The sequence below is a fragment of the Mus pahari genome, chromosome 22 (genome assembly GCF_900095145.1).
Source record: "Mus pahari chromosome 22, PAHARI_EIJ_v1.1, whole genome shotgun sequence".
In the NCBI taxonomy this organism is placed as follows: domain Eukaryota; kingdom Metazoa; phylum Chordata; class Mammalia; order Rodentia; family Muridae; genus Mus; species Mus pahari.
The window spans coordinates 46981249-46997390 of record NC_034611.1 but is presented as its reverse complement, the minus strand read 5'-3'; the positions used below and the strand labels follow the sequence as shown (position 1 = coordinate 46997390).

Genomic DNA, 16142 nt, shown 5'->3' with positions numbered 1-16142 from the left:
AGAATCGGGAGGAAGATAGTTGTATTTAGTGGCTGTTAAGGCATAGTGGCATCTCTTCAGGGAATTCATTCATAGTGGACTGTTCTCTAGAGCAAGGTTGGTGACCCAGCTACAGGGTCTTCCTTCCGAAGACACTGTGTTTACAAGCCTGGGGTCAAAATTAAGGGCTTGTTCTCTTTATATCTCTTAAAGTCATCCGTCCTTGGCTCAGGATTTGGAGAGCTGGCTCAATCAAAAATGGTGAACATCTCCAACTCCCAGATTTTGGACAAGTTGAAACCACCAGGTTTGAGCCCATTTCCTGCTGCTTCAGGTGCACAGCAGAATGACAGTGCAAGCCCCCCAGCCACTACTGCTGCTTGGGACCTCAAGCCCTCTGCGTCCCAGCCTTCAGTCCTCAGTCGTTTGGGTAAGTGGATATTTTCTGAACTGGTTTATTATATTGTCATCATCAGAGCTGCTGTATGTGAACAGTATGGAGGGACTTGTCCAGAGTCTCTGAGAATACATGCAGCTTTGGAAAATTAAGTCAGTGGACTTACTGTATAGTGTCTGCATATAGTTAACAGGAGTAGGTAGATGCCCAGCTAAAAGATAAGAGCAAAACTATTGCATGATGGCTCCTACCTGTAATCCTAGCACTCAGAAGATAGAGGTGGAAATATCTCCATACGCTTGAGACTAACCTAGGTTGTAGAATGAGAGCCTGTTTCAGAAATCAAGCACAAGCCAGTATGGATAGCTTGTTACATGCCTGTGATCTCAGCACTTGGTAGGCAAACTGATCTCAATCAGTTTGAGCCCAGGCTGGTCTAGATACTGAGTTACAGGTGCGCTAGAACTATAACGTAGGACCCTTTCAAAAAGTACAAAAAAGTAACAAAAAACCACCATAAGCAATTGAGGCTAGAGCAGTGAATTAGTAGTTAAAAGTCCTGGTTGATCTTCCAGAGGACCGTTTGTGGAATCCCAGCTCCACAGATGTTTGTAGCTCCTTTTTCAGGCAATCCTGTGCCCTCTCCTGGCCGTGGGCACATCCATAGGCACGATACACAGGTATGTTCATAGGGTAAAGACCTATACACATAAAATAGTAATGATTGTAGACCAGACTGCCCTTGAACTCACAGAGATCCACTGCCTCTGCCTTGCAAATGCTGAGATTAAAGTCATAGCTTTACTCTTTATTTGTAAAGGGAGCATGTGTGAACTTGATGTTTTCTATACAAAACTTCTATCAGCACACATACCACACCCCTACACACACACACACACACACACACACACACACACACACACACACTCCCATTCCATTAAGCTTTGATTTCCAGATATACTCGTGTGAAAGCTCATGTGAGGGAATGGTGGGGTGTTTCAGTCCTAGAGTTGATTTCATACTTCGTTTTGCACTTATCATAAATGACAGGCAGATTTCTTTGCTTCATGAAATGACTCGCATGCGAGGGCCACTCCAGTTCTAGTGGAAACTGGATTAATTCATAGGCACCCTTTGCCTGACAGATAGCATAATTACAGGTCTGATAAAGGAAAATAGATGTTAAGCACAAACCATGTTTGTGTAGATATTCTAGACCCAGCAGGCCAGTCTTATTAGTTAAAGTGCTGGCAGCTAACACATATGCTGGATCCAGCCAGCATTAACACACCATCAACAGCCTCTGCTATTAGCTTTCCCACATAATTAATAAGAAGAGAAGGTTAATGATAGAGACATGTTGTTTCTGTGTTCATGTGAAGCCTTTTTGGCACATGCCACATTCCAGGTTGAAGTGAACTTATTTAGAGGGGATGTGCTACTTTTATTTTATTTTATTTTTTCTTTTTAAACAGGGCTTTGTTCCTGGGCTGGTTTTTCACATGCAATCCTCCTGCCTCAGCCTTCCAAAGTTCTAAGATTTCTGTCACGCATCCAAACACCCAATTTGCATTTCTTTTATATGATTTCCATTCAATATGACCAGAAGAAATTAAAAAAAAAAAAAAAAAAAAAAAAAAAGGTTGTAATTGGCATAGTCTTAACAATTGATCTTGTTGTATTCAGAAATGGCTGGTATGTTCATTACCACTTTGTTTTTCATAGCTCATCCATATAATTCCAATTTAAAAAAAAATAGATTAACATTCTGAGTTCAGTGTCCTAAAAGTGAGGGAGGAAGCCAGTGTGCATGAGTCTGTGTGGCCTCCAGAACTCAAAAGATGTTCATGTCTGTATCTCCGACTGTCAGGAACCTTGGAATGGATTTGCATCTCTACAGCAAGCAGGAGAACAGCAGAGGAAAGGGTCATGCTTGTCACACGTACAATGTTTACAACATAAGGTAGAGAGCAACTCTGGAAAACATTTATTTTGACCTCTGACTACACACACTCTACAGCAAAATTGATATATATATCTAGGTCTCACTTAACAGACAGGTGTGTGTAGCATGGATATCTCTCCGTCACGTCCTCTCTGCATGGGAAATGAAGAACAGATCACAGGCGCCTTTCCAGTTACCAAGTGTGTGTGTGTGTGTGTGTGTGTGTGTGTTTTCTCTTCCCTCCTGTTGCCTGCTCTTTTAAAGGAGAGAATTCAGAAAACCTGAGAGTCAAGATACACATGCTGAAGGATTCCTATTCACTGTGGCTTTTCCTTCTACATTTGTAGACTTCAAATCTCAGCCTGAACCGTCTCCAGTTCTCAGCCAGTTGAGCCAGCGACAGCAACACCAGACCCAGGCCGTCAGTGTTCCTCCTCCTGGTTTGGAGCCCTTTTCTTCCCTGGCAAAACCCCGAGAATCCACAGCTGGAGATGGCCCTTCTGCTGTTAGCAGACTTTTGCAGCTTCCTAGCATGGCTGTTGAAAATATTGTATCTGCCCATCAACCACAGCCCAAACATATTAAACTTCCTAAGCGCCGGGTCCCTCCAGCGTCTAAGGTAGGCATTCCACCATGAATTGGGAAGTAGGTGTAAAAACATTGTGGTGTCTTCAGCAAAACTTGAAATGTCTTCAGGCATACCATATTGCTTTGGGAGGATTTGGCCATCTTTTAGTGCTTGGGCTAACCTTAGAATGAATTCACTTGGAGAGCCAGTGCAGGCCTGTGAGTGTAATTGAGAGTGATCTTGTTCTTGTGCATGGTGTCTCATGGTTGGAGGATGTGAGATACCTGGGCAGACAATGCTTTTATCACTCTGTCCCTGAAAGTAGCTGAATATCCTCGAGAGCCATTTGTAATATTAATGTGGCCCATTCCCTCCGGGACCATTAAGTTGTTTGCCCCACTTCCCTCACTGTTTAAAAGGTTCTTTTTCTCTTCCTTTTGTTCTCATTCGTTTTTTGCCAGTGTAGCTCAAGGAAGTTATTTGTCTTTTATAAGCCTGTGAGGGCGGAAGTCCCTGTCCTCTGTTGCTGACGAGCTCTGCTTTTGTAGGTTCCCGTGTCCGCAGTGGAAATGCCGGGGGCTGCAGATGTCATAGGGCTAAATGTTCAGTTTGGAGCCCTGGAATTTGGATCAGAGCCATCGCTTTCTGAGTTTGGATCATCAACTTCAGCCAGTGAAAATAGTAATCAGATTCCTATCAGTTTGTACCCGAAGTCTTTAAGGTACAAACTCATTTCTTTGGTTGTGACTGAACATGGTCCTTTTTTTTGCAAATCAAGTCAAAACAGAATCAAGAGCTCAGTGAGGACAACATGAGAAGTGCTTTATTGCAGCTTGCAACGAGCCCACGCTTGCTCAGTTTCCTCGATCCTTGCTGCCCTCTGACAAAGTATGTGTCAGAACTCTGAGCTGGACATGTCATGTGACTAGAGTCATGTAAAATGTGGCGTTTGTGCCTCTTTTACTTAACGTTTTCAAAGGTCATCCATCCTGTGTGGGCTTCTACTGCCAAGCCTTTCCCTGAGCAAATGGGGCACATCGTAGTTGGTGGACATTTAGGGTCTTTTCTTTTTTCCTTGTGGTGGATCTTGCTGCTCTGTTGTGTTCCTCATGTGTGACCACCTGGTGACCCCCAGGTCGGCAGCACTTAGGCTCCCAGGAGGGAAGGAGGGAGAAGGGGCCCGGCCTCCCCAGCGCTACTTTGCTTCAGTAGAATATTTTCCAAATAGAAAGAGTTGAGATTTTTATAGTTGGTTTTCTTTTTTTTTTTTTTTTTTTTTCCTGTGACTACAGGCAGTACCTGATAAAAGACTGTAATGCACCTTTGTGGTTAATGTCACTTTAGTGTAGAATTTGATACTGCGCTGATTTTTGTCATTTTGCTGAAGCTGTCAGATGGCAGCAGCGTGTCTAATCCTGTGTGTGTCCTCTTCACAGTGAGCCCTTGAATGCCTCTTTCCCAATGACCAGTGCTGTACAGAGCTCCACCTACACAACCTCAGTCGTTACCTCCTCCACTCTGACCAGCTCGGCCTTGAGCTCCACCAGCCCAGTAACAACTTCTTCCTCTTATGACCAGAGTTCTGTGCATACCAGGATTGCATACCAAAGCTCTGCCAGCCCAGCAGACTCAGCTCCAGGCTCTGTGGCTGTAAGTGGGTCTGTGGGGTTTCTTTTCTCAGGCTAGCCTCCTTCGAAGTTAGGATACAGATTGGCAAATTATTCTTTAAATTGTAGTTTATTTATTGGTGTATGTGTGTTGGGGGCTGTTTATGTTTATGTCTGCATTGCACACTAGTGGAAGCAAGAGGACAACTTACAGGAGTTATTCTCTCTTTATTTTGTGTGTCCCAAGTATCTGACTCAGAGCATTAGCCTTGCTTGGGAGTTGGCCTTTGTTCACAGAGCCATCTTGCTGGCCCAACTTAGTATTTTAGGGAACAGTTTGACAGACACGCTGTGCCTTTTCTCAAACTAAAAGCAGTACCTTCCTCCCCAGGCATGAACCGTCTATTGTGGGACAGTCATCAAACGCTCTCAGAAAGCATTGGTTGCCCCCATAACTGGCTTGTCATTGTTAGCCAGCAGGCTGAGTTGCTGCATACAAGGCTCACAGCTGTGTAGAACAATCAGTTGATGGTAGCTCTCTCCTAATTCCTTAAGAGCTAGCCAGTAGATTGAAGATTGCTTGTATTGTGTTGGGGACCTCAGGGACATTCTTGACTAAGGATTATAGAATAGGATATCCAGCTTCCGGTACTGGGAATTTTGTTTACTATCTTATTGCTTCTGAGAATAACTTGGTCCATGCATACTGGCTATGTCTAGTCAAATAGTCTCAAGACTGTTGGAGTTTGAGAGAAAAGCAACAGGACAGACAGGTTTAAATCTTGTCAGTTGCTGGGAGTAGGGAAAAGAAAGAGGGGCGAGGTGTGGGTTTGGAGAAGTTGACAAGCAGCTGTGGACAGTAGCCTCTAGAGAAGTGGCATGAAGCCCACTCAGCACGTCAGGCTGGCTGTGGTGTGGTGGGTCCCCTAAACCTGGAGCTATAAACTGAAAGCCCCATGTGCGTGCTGGGAATCAAATTCAGATCTTCTGGAAGAGCAGCTAACGCTTTCCTGCTGGGCCACCTCTCCCGTCCTCCTTGGACATTTGGTAATATAATAGGTACATCAGCTTCCTTCCCCGAGGCTGCCTCTTCCTGGGTGGTATCTGAGTGTACTGCCGGCTGTACACTGTGTGGGTCCTCCTCTGGCTGTGGAGGCAGGTGCCAGTTTGTTTTAGTCCACCATAGTGTCTCCAGTATGCTCAAACCAGTTGCTTTAGGTTCTTTATTTTGTGGACATCATAGTCAAAAGAAAGTTGTGTCTTAAGATCACATCTCATTTTTTTCGTAGAAGTATTTCTCAACATTTGGTTCCTGCTATGCAAGTTATTCTTTATATATGTATTTATACTATCTAGAATTTGCACATATATTTTAGAATTATATATTATTTGCATTACAGAATTTGCATGAAAAATGGAAAGTGTCTTACAGTTTCATTATATTGGGACTTCATCTTCTTTATATGATATAACAAGTTGATAATTGTTTTAGACATGCTTTTAGCCTCTTGTACTTTTTATTCCCTAAATTCTGATTCTGGTTATCAAAATGCCTACTTCTTGTGATATATTAAACCTAGTTGTATTGCCTCTTCTCATTTATTTCCATATTCTTTTTCTTGTAAAACAAGAATGAAAGAGATCCAGGCTGGAGATGTGTTTAGAGCCCTTCCTGCGTTTGCCTCAGGCAGCTCACAACCACCTGTAACTCCAAGACTGTCTTCCAGCTTTGGCTGGTACCTGAGTGACATACATTCACCCAATTGTACACATTAGATAAAGTAAAATCTTTGAAAAAGATAATTGTTCCTTTGTTAATCCACTATGCATATGGTGGCTGCTCCCAATTGAGAGTTGCCCTGGTGTTGGTCTGGACATGTCTACCTGCTAACTCTTTCTCTTTGTTCTTTGTAGAATGGACATGGTGGTGGTCGAAGTCAGCACACAGTAGACAGTAAGTGTCTATTCTCTTTATGCCTGGTGGAGACCAATCAGGAATGTGGCTAATGTAACTTGGAAAGCCCCAGTTGATTGGTGATTAAAGCTCCAAAATCAGTTCTTGCCTGTTTCCCCTGGAAACTAGTTGTTTGTTTTTGAGAAGGTCTCACTCATAGCTCTGGCTGGCCTAGAGCATGCATGGAGACCATGCCAACTTGGAACTTGTGACAGCTGTGCTTGCCCCTGTCTCCTGAGTGCCAGGACCAAGGATGGATGCTACCACACTATCTAGGAATCCCAGAGTGCAGCTAACAGGCTCTCTTCTCTAGCCACTCCCACTCTCCCTTCCTGTTCTTCCTCGAGTGAATACTTGTCTGTAGAGCCTTTATAAAGTCCTCCATGAGCTGTGGAGGTGCCGTTTGGACTCTGAATTTGGGGTGGAGGGCCTCATGAGAGTTTCATCTTCAGAATCATGTTAGAAGACTTAATTAAACTATATATATATATATATATATATATATATATATATATATATATATATATATCCCCATTCCTTCATTATATACACATTGGATTGAATCATTGTGTTCTTCCACACAACCCTAATTATTTATATCTTAGCATCAGTGTCCACCCTGTTTCTTCTACTCATTTACATCAATATCTTCCCTCTCACAAATGAGCAATGAAATGCCCACTAAACCATTTATATCCTCTAGAATTTGTCTGTCACTCCCAGGTCTCTTCTCTAATTCAGTTCCCATGCAGCATTATAGCAATATCCATGGCTGTAATAGCCCTGCTCAGTTGATTTTACATATGCCTAATTTCTGCAACCACACTATCTTGCTAGCCACCATCAGTACTAAAATGCTTAACATTAGCTCAGTCAGTAGAGTGCCTACGTAGCATGCATACATCTCTGAGTTCTACCTCCAGAACTACATATGAACAGATGTTCTGGTGGAAGGCTGTAATGGTAGCATTTGGAAGGCAGGAGAATTAGAAGTTCATGGTTATTACTGACTACATAGTGAGTTGAGACCCTGTCTCTAAAAGAAAAGACTAAACAACACCCCTCTCCCAAAGGGGGGGTGGGGCAAAAATACTAAAGGGTGTGGTAGTACATAGTGCAACTCCAGCTTTGAGGAGTTCAAAACCATCCCCCATCACTTGGAGAGTTCCAGGTTGACCTGTGCTCCATGAAGCTCTTGTCTCAGAAAGTGAGTTGACTGCCCCTGCCTGCGCTCAGCTCTCTCTTCCTGTAGAGTGCGTCCTCCCAGGGGTGTCTACAGGACGGAGCGCGGTGCTCTCCTCCCTGGAAGAGGCGGTGATGTTTCCAAGCACGTATCTGATTTGTATGTGTGGGCGATGATAATGCTGAGTCTTTCCCGGAGGGCATTAGCTGTGTCCATGGCATCCCTCAAACATAAAAACCTTATTATCCGTGCTCTGTGATTCATCTTTTGAAACAAAACACAAGAAAGTTCCCACTGTGCCTTTGCAAGTTGGTGTTGCTGTGCATTCTTCCTGCAGTGTAGAGATGAACAGACCTTTCCACAATTGCCATCGAGTGCCTGTGCACTCTGGCGGCCTGGGCCTTCTGTGCTGGTGCCAAGTGGATGGAAGTGCTCTGGGGCAGTCTTCCACATCTACCCTCACTCCCTCATGCCATGCTTTTGAGAGGAAAATTGTCTCACTGTGCACACATCAGATTTTGCCCAGCTTTTCTGGGTGTTTATGTCAAGCTTCTGGAAATTGGAGAAATATGTCCGAGTCAAGAACAATTTAAAGGTGTCATTTTCTGTTCTTTGTCCAAACCTATCACATCTGGTTCTGTGGTCCTAGCTGCAAGAAATAGAGCTGTCTGATGACATGCTTGTACGCAGTTCCAGGAAACATAACATGCTGTACCCCCTAACTGCATGTAACTAGATACTGAGTGTCTCCCGTACTGAAGAATGTGTCTGGAGCTAAAGAGATACATGTCTTACAGCTACTTCATCCGTTCCAGCTCCAAAGAAGACAGACCCTTCCGCGCTCCCATCTGTGACCACCCTGTCTGGTCCCGCCTCATGCACTGCACTTCTGCCCTCCTCCGCCCAGCACACTGCCACCTTGCCCTCCCTGACCCCGGCTGCTGCTGAACTGTCTGGCAGCCCTCTCTCTCAGCTCAGCAGGTATGTGTACCACATTGAGAAAGCATGTGTCGCCTCTCGTGTAGGCCCAACCTTCGTACATGGCCTAGGGTTTGTCCTGGTGATACCCCAAAGTCACTAGGAATGAAAACCTTGACTACTTGTAATGTTTCTGCTGGCAGAGTCCTGGGGAAGCAGAGGGACCGCAAGCACACACTTAATGCCTGTCCTGTCCCCAGTTCTTAGCCCATCCACTTTAATGTGAGTAAGAATGAATGATAAGTATCTGACTTGGGTTCATCCCAATTCCAAATATAGATTGTTGGAATAGGGTGCAAGAAAAGGAGTTAGCTTGTCACCCAGACCTTCTGGTTAGAGTTCTTGATCCATTGAGTTCAGAGCAGAAATATTGGTTGGAACCCAGAGTCTGATGGAATTCAAGCTACACTCTTAGTTTTGGTCACACATACATAGAACCTCTCTTGACTGGCAGTGTTCTGAGCTTTCCAGGTGCATTCCTGATTTGACAATTTTTATAACCCAAAAAAAGATCATAATTTATTGAAGCCAGACTGTATCAGATATGTCATAGTGAATTGCCCTGTAGGTCATTTCTGACCGCCAGGACTTTGCTACAGGATTCTGTGGGCATAAAGTCTGATGTCCAGGCATCTTCAGAGATAGGATTGATTGATTTTCATTATATCCTGTCAAGCCAAGTGGGTATTGCTCCTGTGGCTAAATGTCCTTGGTTGGACATGTGATCCTCTGTTTTATCTCTTAGCTCCCTCTCTGGCCACCAGAACAGCATGACCTCTGCACATGTGACACGTTCCACAAGCACGCCACACACCGTAAGTGCCTACCCTTCTGCTCAGTGTACCCAGACCTCCTTTTCCTGGTTAATAGGAAACTGGTTAATTTTGATCTGAGATTGATCCAGAGTCTCGTGGCTCACTGCCTTAGAACCCTGTGCTGCTTCTTGGAAGATCAGGTGTGTGTGCTTGATCTCCAGGCCTTGGAGAGTGCTCTTTTCTCTATAGGACACATCTGGTCAGCAGGGACAGTTTGTGTTTTGGTATTTTTTACTTGATACTTTGTTGCCAATAGGTTTGTTTCTAATTCCTGCCTGTAGATATCTTTAATTGTTGTGCTCTTGGCCTAAAAGATAGAATTAAGTTGCATCCTACTGTGTTAATGTCATGGGGGCTTTGCTAGTGGTAGTGATTAGATGCCCACTTTAATCAGCCTTCATGCTATCTTGCCATGCTGAGAGGTAAACGTTTTGAGGGAAGAAGTTTTTAGAAAGTCAGCAAGTCCGGACCAGGGTGCTTTGAGGAGGGAGCACCAGCCAGGGAACGCCCTTCATTTATTTCTTCCAAACATGTAAATGCCTATGCATATGTTTAAAGTGTGGGTGAGTGTTTGCCCACATTTGTATGTGCACCATGTATGTGCCTGTTACCCACAGAGGTCAGGAAGAGTGTATCAGATTGCTTGGATTTAAATCTACAGAGAGTTATGAAATACAGAGTATATGCTCGGACAAAACCTAGGACAGCAAGAGCTACCTGTGGTTTTAATCACTGCACCGTCTCTACAGCACCCTTTCTATTTCTATGCATGCATCTACTTGTGTCTGTGCGATTGCATGGATCCATAGAGTCTACAGAGGGGTATTGGATCCCCTGGAGATGATGGAATTATAGTTGTTTGTGAGTCTTCTGATGTGGATGTTTGAAATAAAACTGGTCTGTAGATTGTCTCTAAGAGCCGTACCACTGCGCCATCTTCCCTGCACCTCATGAATAGTTTTTATGTCTTTATATATATCTCAGACAACATTGTATAGGAAATTTTTTTTTTTTTTTCGGGACAGGGTTTCTCTGTATAGCCCTGGTTGTCCTGGAACTCACTCTATAGACCAGGCTGGCCTCGAACTCAGAAATTCGCCTGCTTCTGCCTCCCAAATACTGGGATTAAAGGTGTGCACCGCTACTGCCTGGCAGGGATTTTCAGTATCTTGTCTTTGTTGGCTTCCCATCCTTGGAAAGATGCTTGCTCTTTCCATGAGACTAGTTATGTCTGCAGTTCGTTCTTCTGTGGTACTGGGGTAGGGGCAGAGACACTTCCCCTCTGGAAGAGCAATAAGTACCCTTATAGGTTGCTTGCTTGGTTGGATTGTCTGAGACAGTGTCACTGTCCTGGTGGCTGGATCTGGCCTGACTGCTACTAAGTGTTACAGTGATCCCTAAGACAGAGTAGCTCCCTCAGCTTACTAGAGTCACCAAATACTGGCCGTGGCCACTGCCTGCCTGTCTGCTCAGACATAGGCCTGTCATTGTGACTGTCCCACCCCACACGCCTTGGCTTTTGTTTTGTCAGCATGCCAGCGTGGAGAGCACCACGTCCTCGGCCTCCTTCTCAGCGGCGGCGACCTCTGCTCCAAGTGCCCCGTCCTCAGGGGTTGTCCTTCCTGGGAGCATGAGCACTGTGAGCAGCCTGTGCCTGGGGGGGACCACTGTGAGCGTCCCTAGCAGCAGTACCAGGGCCACAGCCTTGGTGACCTCAGGTATGCACCCCAAGCCTCTTAAGACCTCCTCAATAAGTGAACTTACAGACCTGTGCCTCGACCCCCGAGCAGCCCAGGAGGCTCATTTAGAAATGGCTGATCCATTGTGTTTGGGTTTTTCTCTTTGTAGGCAAAGCACCCCCAAACCTGCCTCAAGGGGTGCCTCCCCTGCTACACAATCAGTACCTCGTGGGCCCTGGAGGGCTGCTTCCTGCTTACCCGGTGAGTAGGATTGACTCCTGGTGGCTGGGGGGCTGCCAGCAGTCTGTCCCTGTCTCTGCGTGTCTCGCACCTGATGTACCCTTCTCCTTCCATAACATCTGGCCCACGTCCCATTCTTGAGTGTGTCTGTTTTGGCTCCCTCTGTGTCTGTGGTCTGTGGTCCCTAATGTATCCACTGATTCTCTTGCAGATTTACGGTTATGATGAGCTCCAGATGCTGCAGTCACGGCTGCCAATGGTGAGTGACAGACGCTTAGTGAGGACCTCAGCAGTAGAGGCTCATGGGCTCTCGCCTTGCTTGACAGCCACTATGCTATGGATCTCCTCCATACCTCTTCTGAGACGTGTGTCTAGTGGTGATATGCTTTGTTTGACCATTGTCTTGGCAGATAAAGGGAATGAGGGACTCTGGGACCGTGAGCATTCACTGTGAGACATGCATGGCTCGTTCCATTTAAAAAAACAAAACAACAACAAAAAACAACCAAATACTAAAAGCAGCTGAACATGGAGATATGTTCCTGTAATCCTGGCATTTGAGAGACTAAGCTTGAGTTCAAGACTAGCCTAGACTACATTCTGAGATCCTGTCTGAAAACAAACCTATCATACAATCTAAGACTTGCGAGTTGTGCCTGAAAATGTCATCCTGTCTTCATCTCATGCTTGGGTACTAGGGCACAAGGCGAGCATTGCTACTCTGCCCTAGGAGGAGGATTGGCGCTCCCTGGCTAACTTTATAAAGCATCTCCTGGGTCCAGCCTTCGCCTTCATTTACAAGAATGCTGGCCCTAGTGGTGCCTACTACGTCACCTCGCCCAGGGTTGTCTATATTCTGACCCTGGGTCTAGGGATAAAGTAATGGACCTAGGGGGAAAGCCACCGTGAGAAGCAAGGAAGCAGGGGCAGGCCATCTCCACACGAGCAGGATTGCCCTCTGGGTAAACAGTCTCAACCTTATACTTTGTAGGGAAGCTGTCAGTGACAGACACAGAATGTGGCCTTTGATGTTCTCAGAGGAAGTGACTGCCTGGGCACGGGCTGCCTGTGCTTGCTGTTGTACCCACTCCTTGCCTACACCCCCTCCTGTTGCTGGGTTCCCTGTCTTCTGCCAGGCCGCCCAGAGTGAGCAGCTGCAGGTAGTGCCTCCACTTCATCCACTGGAGTCCTTTCTGAGGGAGAGGCTGGCTGAGGGTCTGCTGAATATTAACAGGACGTAGAAGAAGCCCTGCGTGGCATACAAGATAGCCTGAAGTGACATTCCCAGCCGCACTCATTCTTAGCGGCTTTTCTTGCCTCTCCAGCCACACCATGAGTCTCCTTTTCCTTGGATTTTCTGGGTGTACAAGTTGGGCTAGGATTTCCGCAGATGCACCATTGTGTGCCTAATGGCCACAGGACGGAAGCCATCATCCCTGCAACTGAAGTGTCACAGTTGTAAGCCGCCACGTAGGTTACTGGGAGAGTACCCAGTTTTTTTAACCACTGGGCCATTTCTCCAGCCTCTGCCTTTTCCATTTTAAAAGTTATATCTTACAGGACATCTCCAGTGAGTCCACAGTGAAAACAAGCTTTAAATTTTTTCTTGGGTCATGTTTAACCTTTCTTTGGGGCTAAACTGCTGCCTTTGGATTTCCTTATCTGTAAAAGGCCCGCTTGTGGGCCTCCTTCCTACTTGTCTCCATTGTCTCGAACTAGGCCCTGCGAGTTCCTTGTCATTTGTCTAGTTCTTTGTGCCTCTTAGAATTCTGGCTGAGGATTCCATGTTTCCCTGGCGTTTGCCTAGACCTGCAGCCTAAGGGACGTATGTGAGAGCCATTCCCAGCTGTTCATTCTTGTCTAGCGTGACTCAGCCCGGGCGGCCCAGGGCCCTGGGTGGTAAGGCCCAGGACAGGGATTCTTCCTCCAGAGTGCAGCTTTGGTGGCCTGTGTTTGCACTGTTGCTGCAGCTAAAGGAGTTGGCAGAAGCTGGACCCATGGTCTTATGCCTGCCTAGCATTGCTTTCTGCGCCTCTTTAAGTCTCCCAGGCTTGGTCTCTTTTATCATTCCCATGGCTGTTCCTTAAGTCTCAGTAAGGACCAGTACGGTTGGTTTGGCCTGTAGCATTTACCAAGTCTCCGTATGTGCTGTGAACAGAATTGGCTGTGTCTGGTTCAGGCATTAGGGTTTGGCAGTCTGCCCACATGCTGTCAGCTAAAGCAGAGGTTCTGAGCGGCACACACCCAGGGTACTGTCATACATGCAGCTCTCTGACAGCTGCTTGTTCTGGGAGTGTGACATCACCCAGAGTGTGCATACATGTTCTGCCACCTGGATCTGCTCTCTGTGGGGATGGGGTGAGACCATTGCTCAGTGAGTCTCCTTGGTCTTTCCTAGGATTACTATGGAATTCCCTTTGCAGCACCCACAGCCCTTGCCAGCCGAGATGGGAATCTAGCTAATAATCCATATTCAGGTTAGTTGGCTCAGCGGGCAAGAGTTGGGGAGGTGATGGGCTGTCCTGTCTAGCCACAGGAGGCCAGAAGGTGGATGAGGAGGGCTGAGGCAGTCTTTGAAGGTGTGAGTACTTGAGCTGGCAGTTTGAGCTATTCCTATTTGTAACAGCTAGCCTGGCCTTTCCCCTGGTAATAAAAGGGTCGGTGTTCTTCTAGGTGACGTCACAAAGTTTGGCCGAGGAGACTCTGCATCCCCTGCACCTCCAACGACACCAGCTCAGGCCCAGCAGAGCCAGTCTCAGACCCACCACACAGCCCAGCAGCCCTTTTTGAATCCTGCTCTGCCACCTGGCTACAGCTATACCGGCCTCCCCTATTACACAGGCGTGCCCAGTGCCTTCCAGTATGGGCCCACTATGTTTGTGAGTATTTCTGCAGATCATTTCCTGGGCTGTGGGTTCCTCAAAAGTTGAAACTTTGGGCATGTTTTCCGGCATCTATCTGCAGCAGATTCTATTTCCCAGCTCCTTTAGATTCATCATGGACTGCACTTAGGAGACGAGTGGTTCTCTGGGTTCTGACTTAGTTCTTCCTGATGCTCCAGCCAAGGCTGATGTCCTCTTTGCCTTATTCTTACACTCAAACCTCACCTGTTTGTCCAACCAGGTCCCTCCAACCTCAGCGAAGCAGCACGGTGTGGCCCTCGGCACTCCTCCGACCCCTTTCCAGCAGGCCAGTGGCTATGGGCAGCACACTTACAGCACAGGTAAGGACCACATCACTCCCAGTACTGAGGGGCACATGCTCAGACGGACCTGCTTAGCCCACACGTGCCTCTTGTGCCCTGCCATTCTAGGTTATGACGATTTGACCCAGGGGACAGCAGCAGGAGACTACACCAAGGGTGGCTATGGTGGATCATCTCAGGCAGCAAACAAGTCGACTGGTTCTGGGCCTGGCAAAGGTAGTGTCAGCTCCTCTCCAGGACTGGAACCTGGAGGATTGTCTCCTCTCTGACAGTTGTTTTTCTTCCTAGGAGTGTCAGTATCTTCAGGCACTGGCTTACCTGATATGACTGGTTCTGTTTACAACAAGACACAGGTGAGGTTGCACGAAGGTGGGCACAGTTAGATCAGAGAAGAATGCAGTTCAACCTGACCTCATTGCCATCTTTATCCTACAGACTTTTGACAAGCAGGGATTTCATGCAGGGACTCCTCCACCATTCAGCCTGCCCTCTGCCTTGGGCTCCACTGGGCCCCTGGCCCCTGGAGCGACCCCAGGCTACGCACCTGCCCCATTCCTGCACATCATGCCGGCCCACCAGCAGCCCCACTCCCAGCTGCTGCACCACCACCTACCGCAGGATGCCCCGGTGAGCGCAGTGATGGAGGCAGCCCCCCCACATGGGGCCTGGGGTTCTGTTCCAGCCTTTATAGCCTTTTCTCCTCTTCCTCCTCAGAGTGGCTCTGGTCAGCGCAGCCAGCCCAGCTCCCTGCAGCCCAAGTCTCAAGCCTCCAAACCCACCTACGGCAACTCTCCGTACTGGACAAACTAGACCCTGAAAGGGGAGGGTGGGCTCTTGGGCAGCAGAGAACACATGGAGCACGTTTCTGGGAGCCTGGTGCCCGTCCTAGAACTCTTGAGACATAACTGTCTGCTGAGCCTCTGTGGGAAACCTGCCTCCCAGGCCCACTGCTGGACGTAATGTATTTATGGATGTATTTGTAAATGTGATGGAAGCCTGGAGGAGCTGGGCTGTTGCCACGCACGGGCAGCACACCCTCACTATCGCCTAGTAGGTCCCACCCCGACCCTTCTGCCTTCAGATCTTCCGTGTGGCCCCAGCTCAGTGGGTTGCTGCTGGGTGTGCCACTGAAGGGCTGGTGGTTTGGGGCCCGGTCAGTACCAATGAAGAATCACGACTTATCTCATTCCCTGTGAACCATTATGTTTTTTCCTCTGTAATTACTTCATCCTTGTTTTTGAAAAACTGATCCTTTTGTCCTTTGTCATGGTCCCTTTTCTAACATCTTAATCTGGAAATAGAAGAAATGACCCCTGTCCAGCATAAGCCTGGTGCCTATGTCTGGGCACAGCAGGGGCTTCTGCTTTGGTTCTGGTCCTGCTCTGGGCACTGGTCCTTTCTGACCATTTAAAAAAAATCTGAACTGGGTCTCAGAGATGTTCAGCCACTCAGCTCCCTTATAAAGAAATCAAAGGTCTGCTTCCGTCTCCGTGAAAGCCTGTCTGCAAACAAAGGCTCCTCTGTGCCACTTGTCCTGAGCCAGGTGGACAACTGCTTCAGGGTTTTCTCTCGCCCAAACTCCACCTAATAAA

The 16142-nt window shown here is 47.1% G+C and overlaps 1 protein-coding gene and 1 non-coding gene across 3 annotated transcripts in view; both read left to right on the top strand.

Moving 5' to 3' along the window:
* Ubap2 (ubiquitin associated protein 2) overlaps positions 1–16142 on the top strand; it is a 69217-nt gene extending 53075 nt beyond the window's left edge. The window contains exons 13-29 of one of the 2 annotated variants that reach the window (XM_021222229.1): positions 193–409; positions 2669–2940; positions 3438–3610; positions 4326–4539; positions 6411–6450; positions 8431–8614; positions 9357–9426; positions 10958–11144; positions 11275–11366; positions 11557–11604; positions 13744–13822; positions 14019–14224; positions 14469–14568; positions 14659–14766; positions 14839–14903; positions 14986–15177; positions 15265–16142. In XM_021222229.1, the coding sequence (XP_021077888.1) occupies positions 193–409; positions 2669–2940; positions 3438–3610; positions 4326–4539; positions 6411–6450; positions 8431–8614; positions 9357–9426; positions 10958–11144; positions 11275–11366; positions 11557–11604; positions 13744–13822; positions 14019–14224; positions 14469–14568; positions 14659–14766; positions 14839–14903; positions 14986–15177; positions 15265–15360 (2343 nt within the window). In that variant the 3' untranslated portion in view covers positions 15361–16142. The remainder of the gene's footprint in view (positions 1–192; positions 410–2668; positions 2941–3437; positions 3611–4325; positions 4540–6410; positions 6451–8430; positions 8615–9356; positions 9427–10957; positions 11145–11274; positions 11367–11556; positions 11605–13743; positions 13823–14018; positions 14225–14468; positions 14569–14658; positions 14767–14838; positions 14904–14985; positions 15178–15264) is intronic. The other variant, XM_021222230.2, reaches the window with a different exon arrangement.
* LOC115063003 lies at positions 7753–7829 on the top strand. The gene has a single exon (XR_003842888.1). It is a non-coding gene; the product is annotated as a small nucleolar RNA SNORD121A (small nucleolar RNA).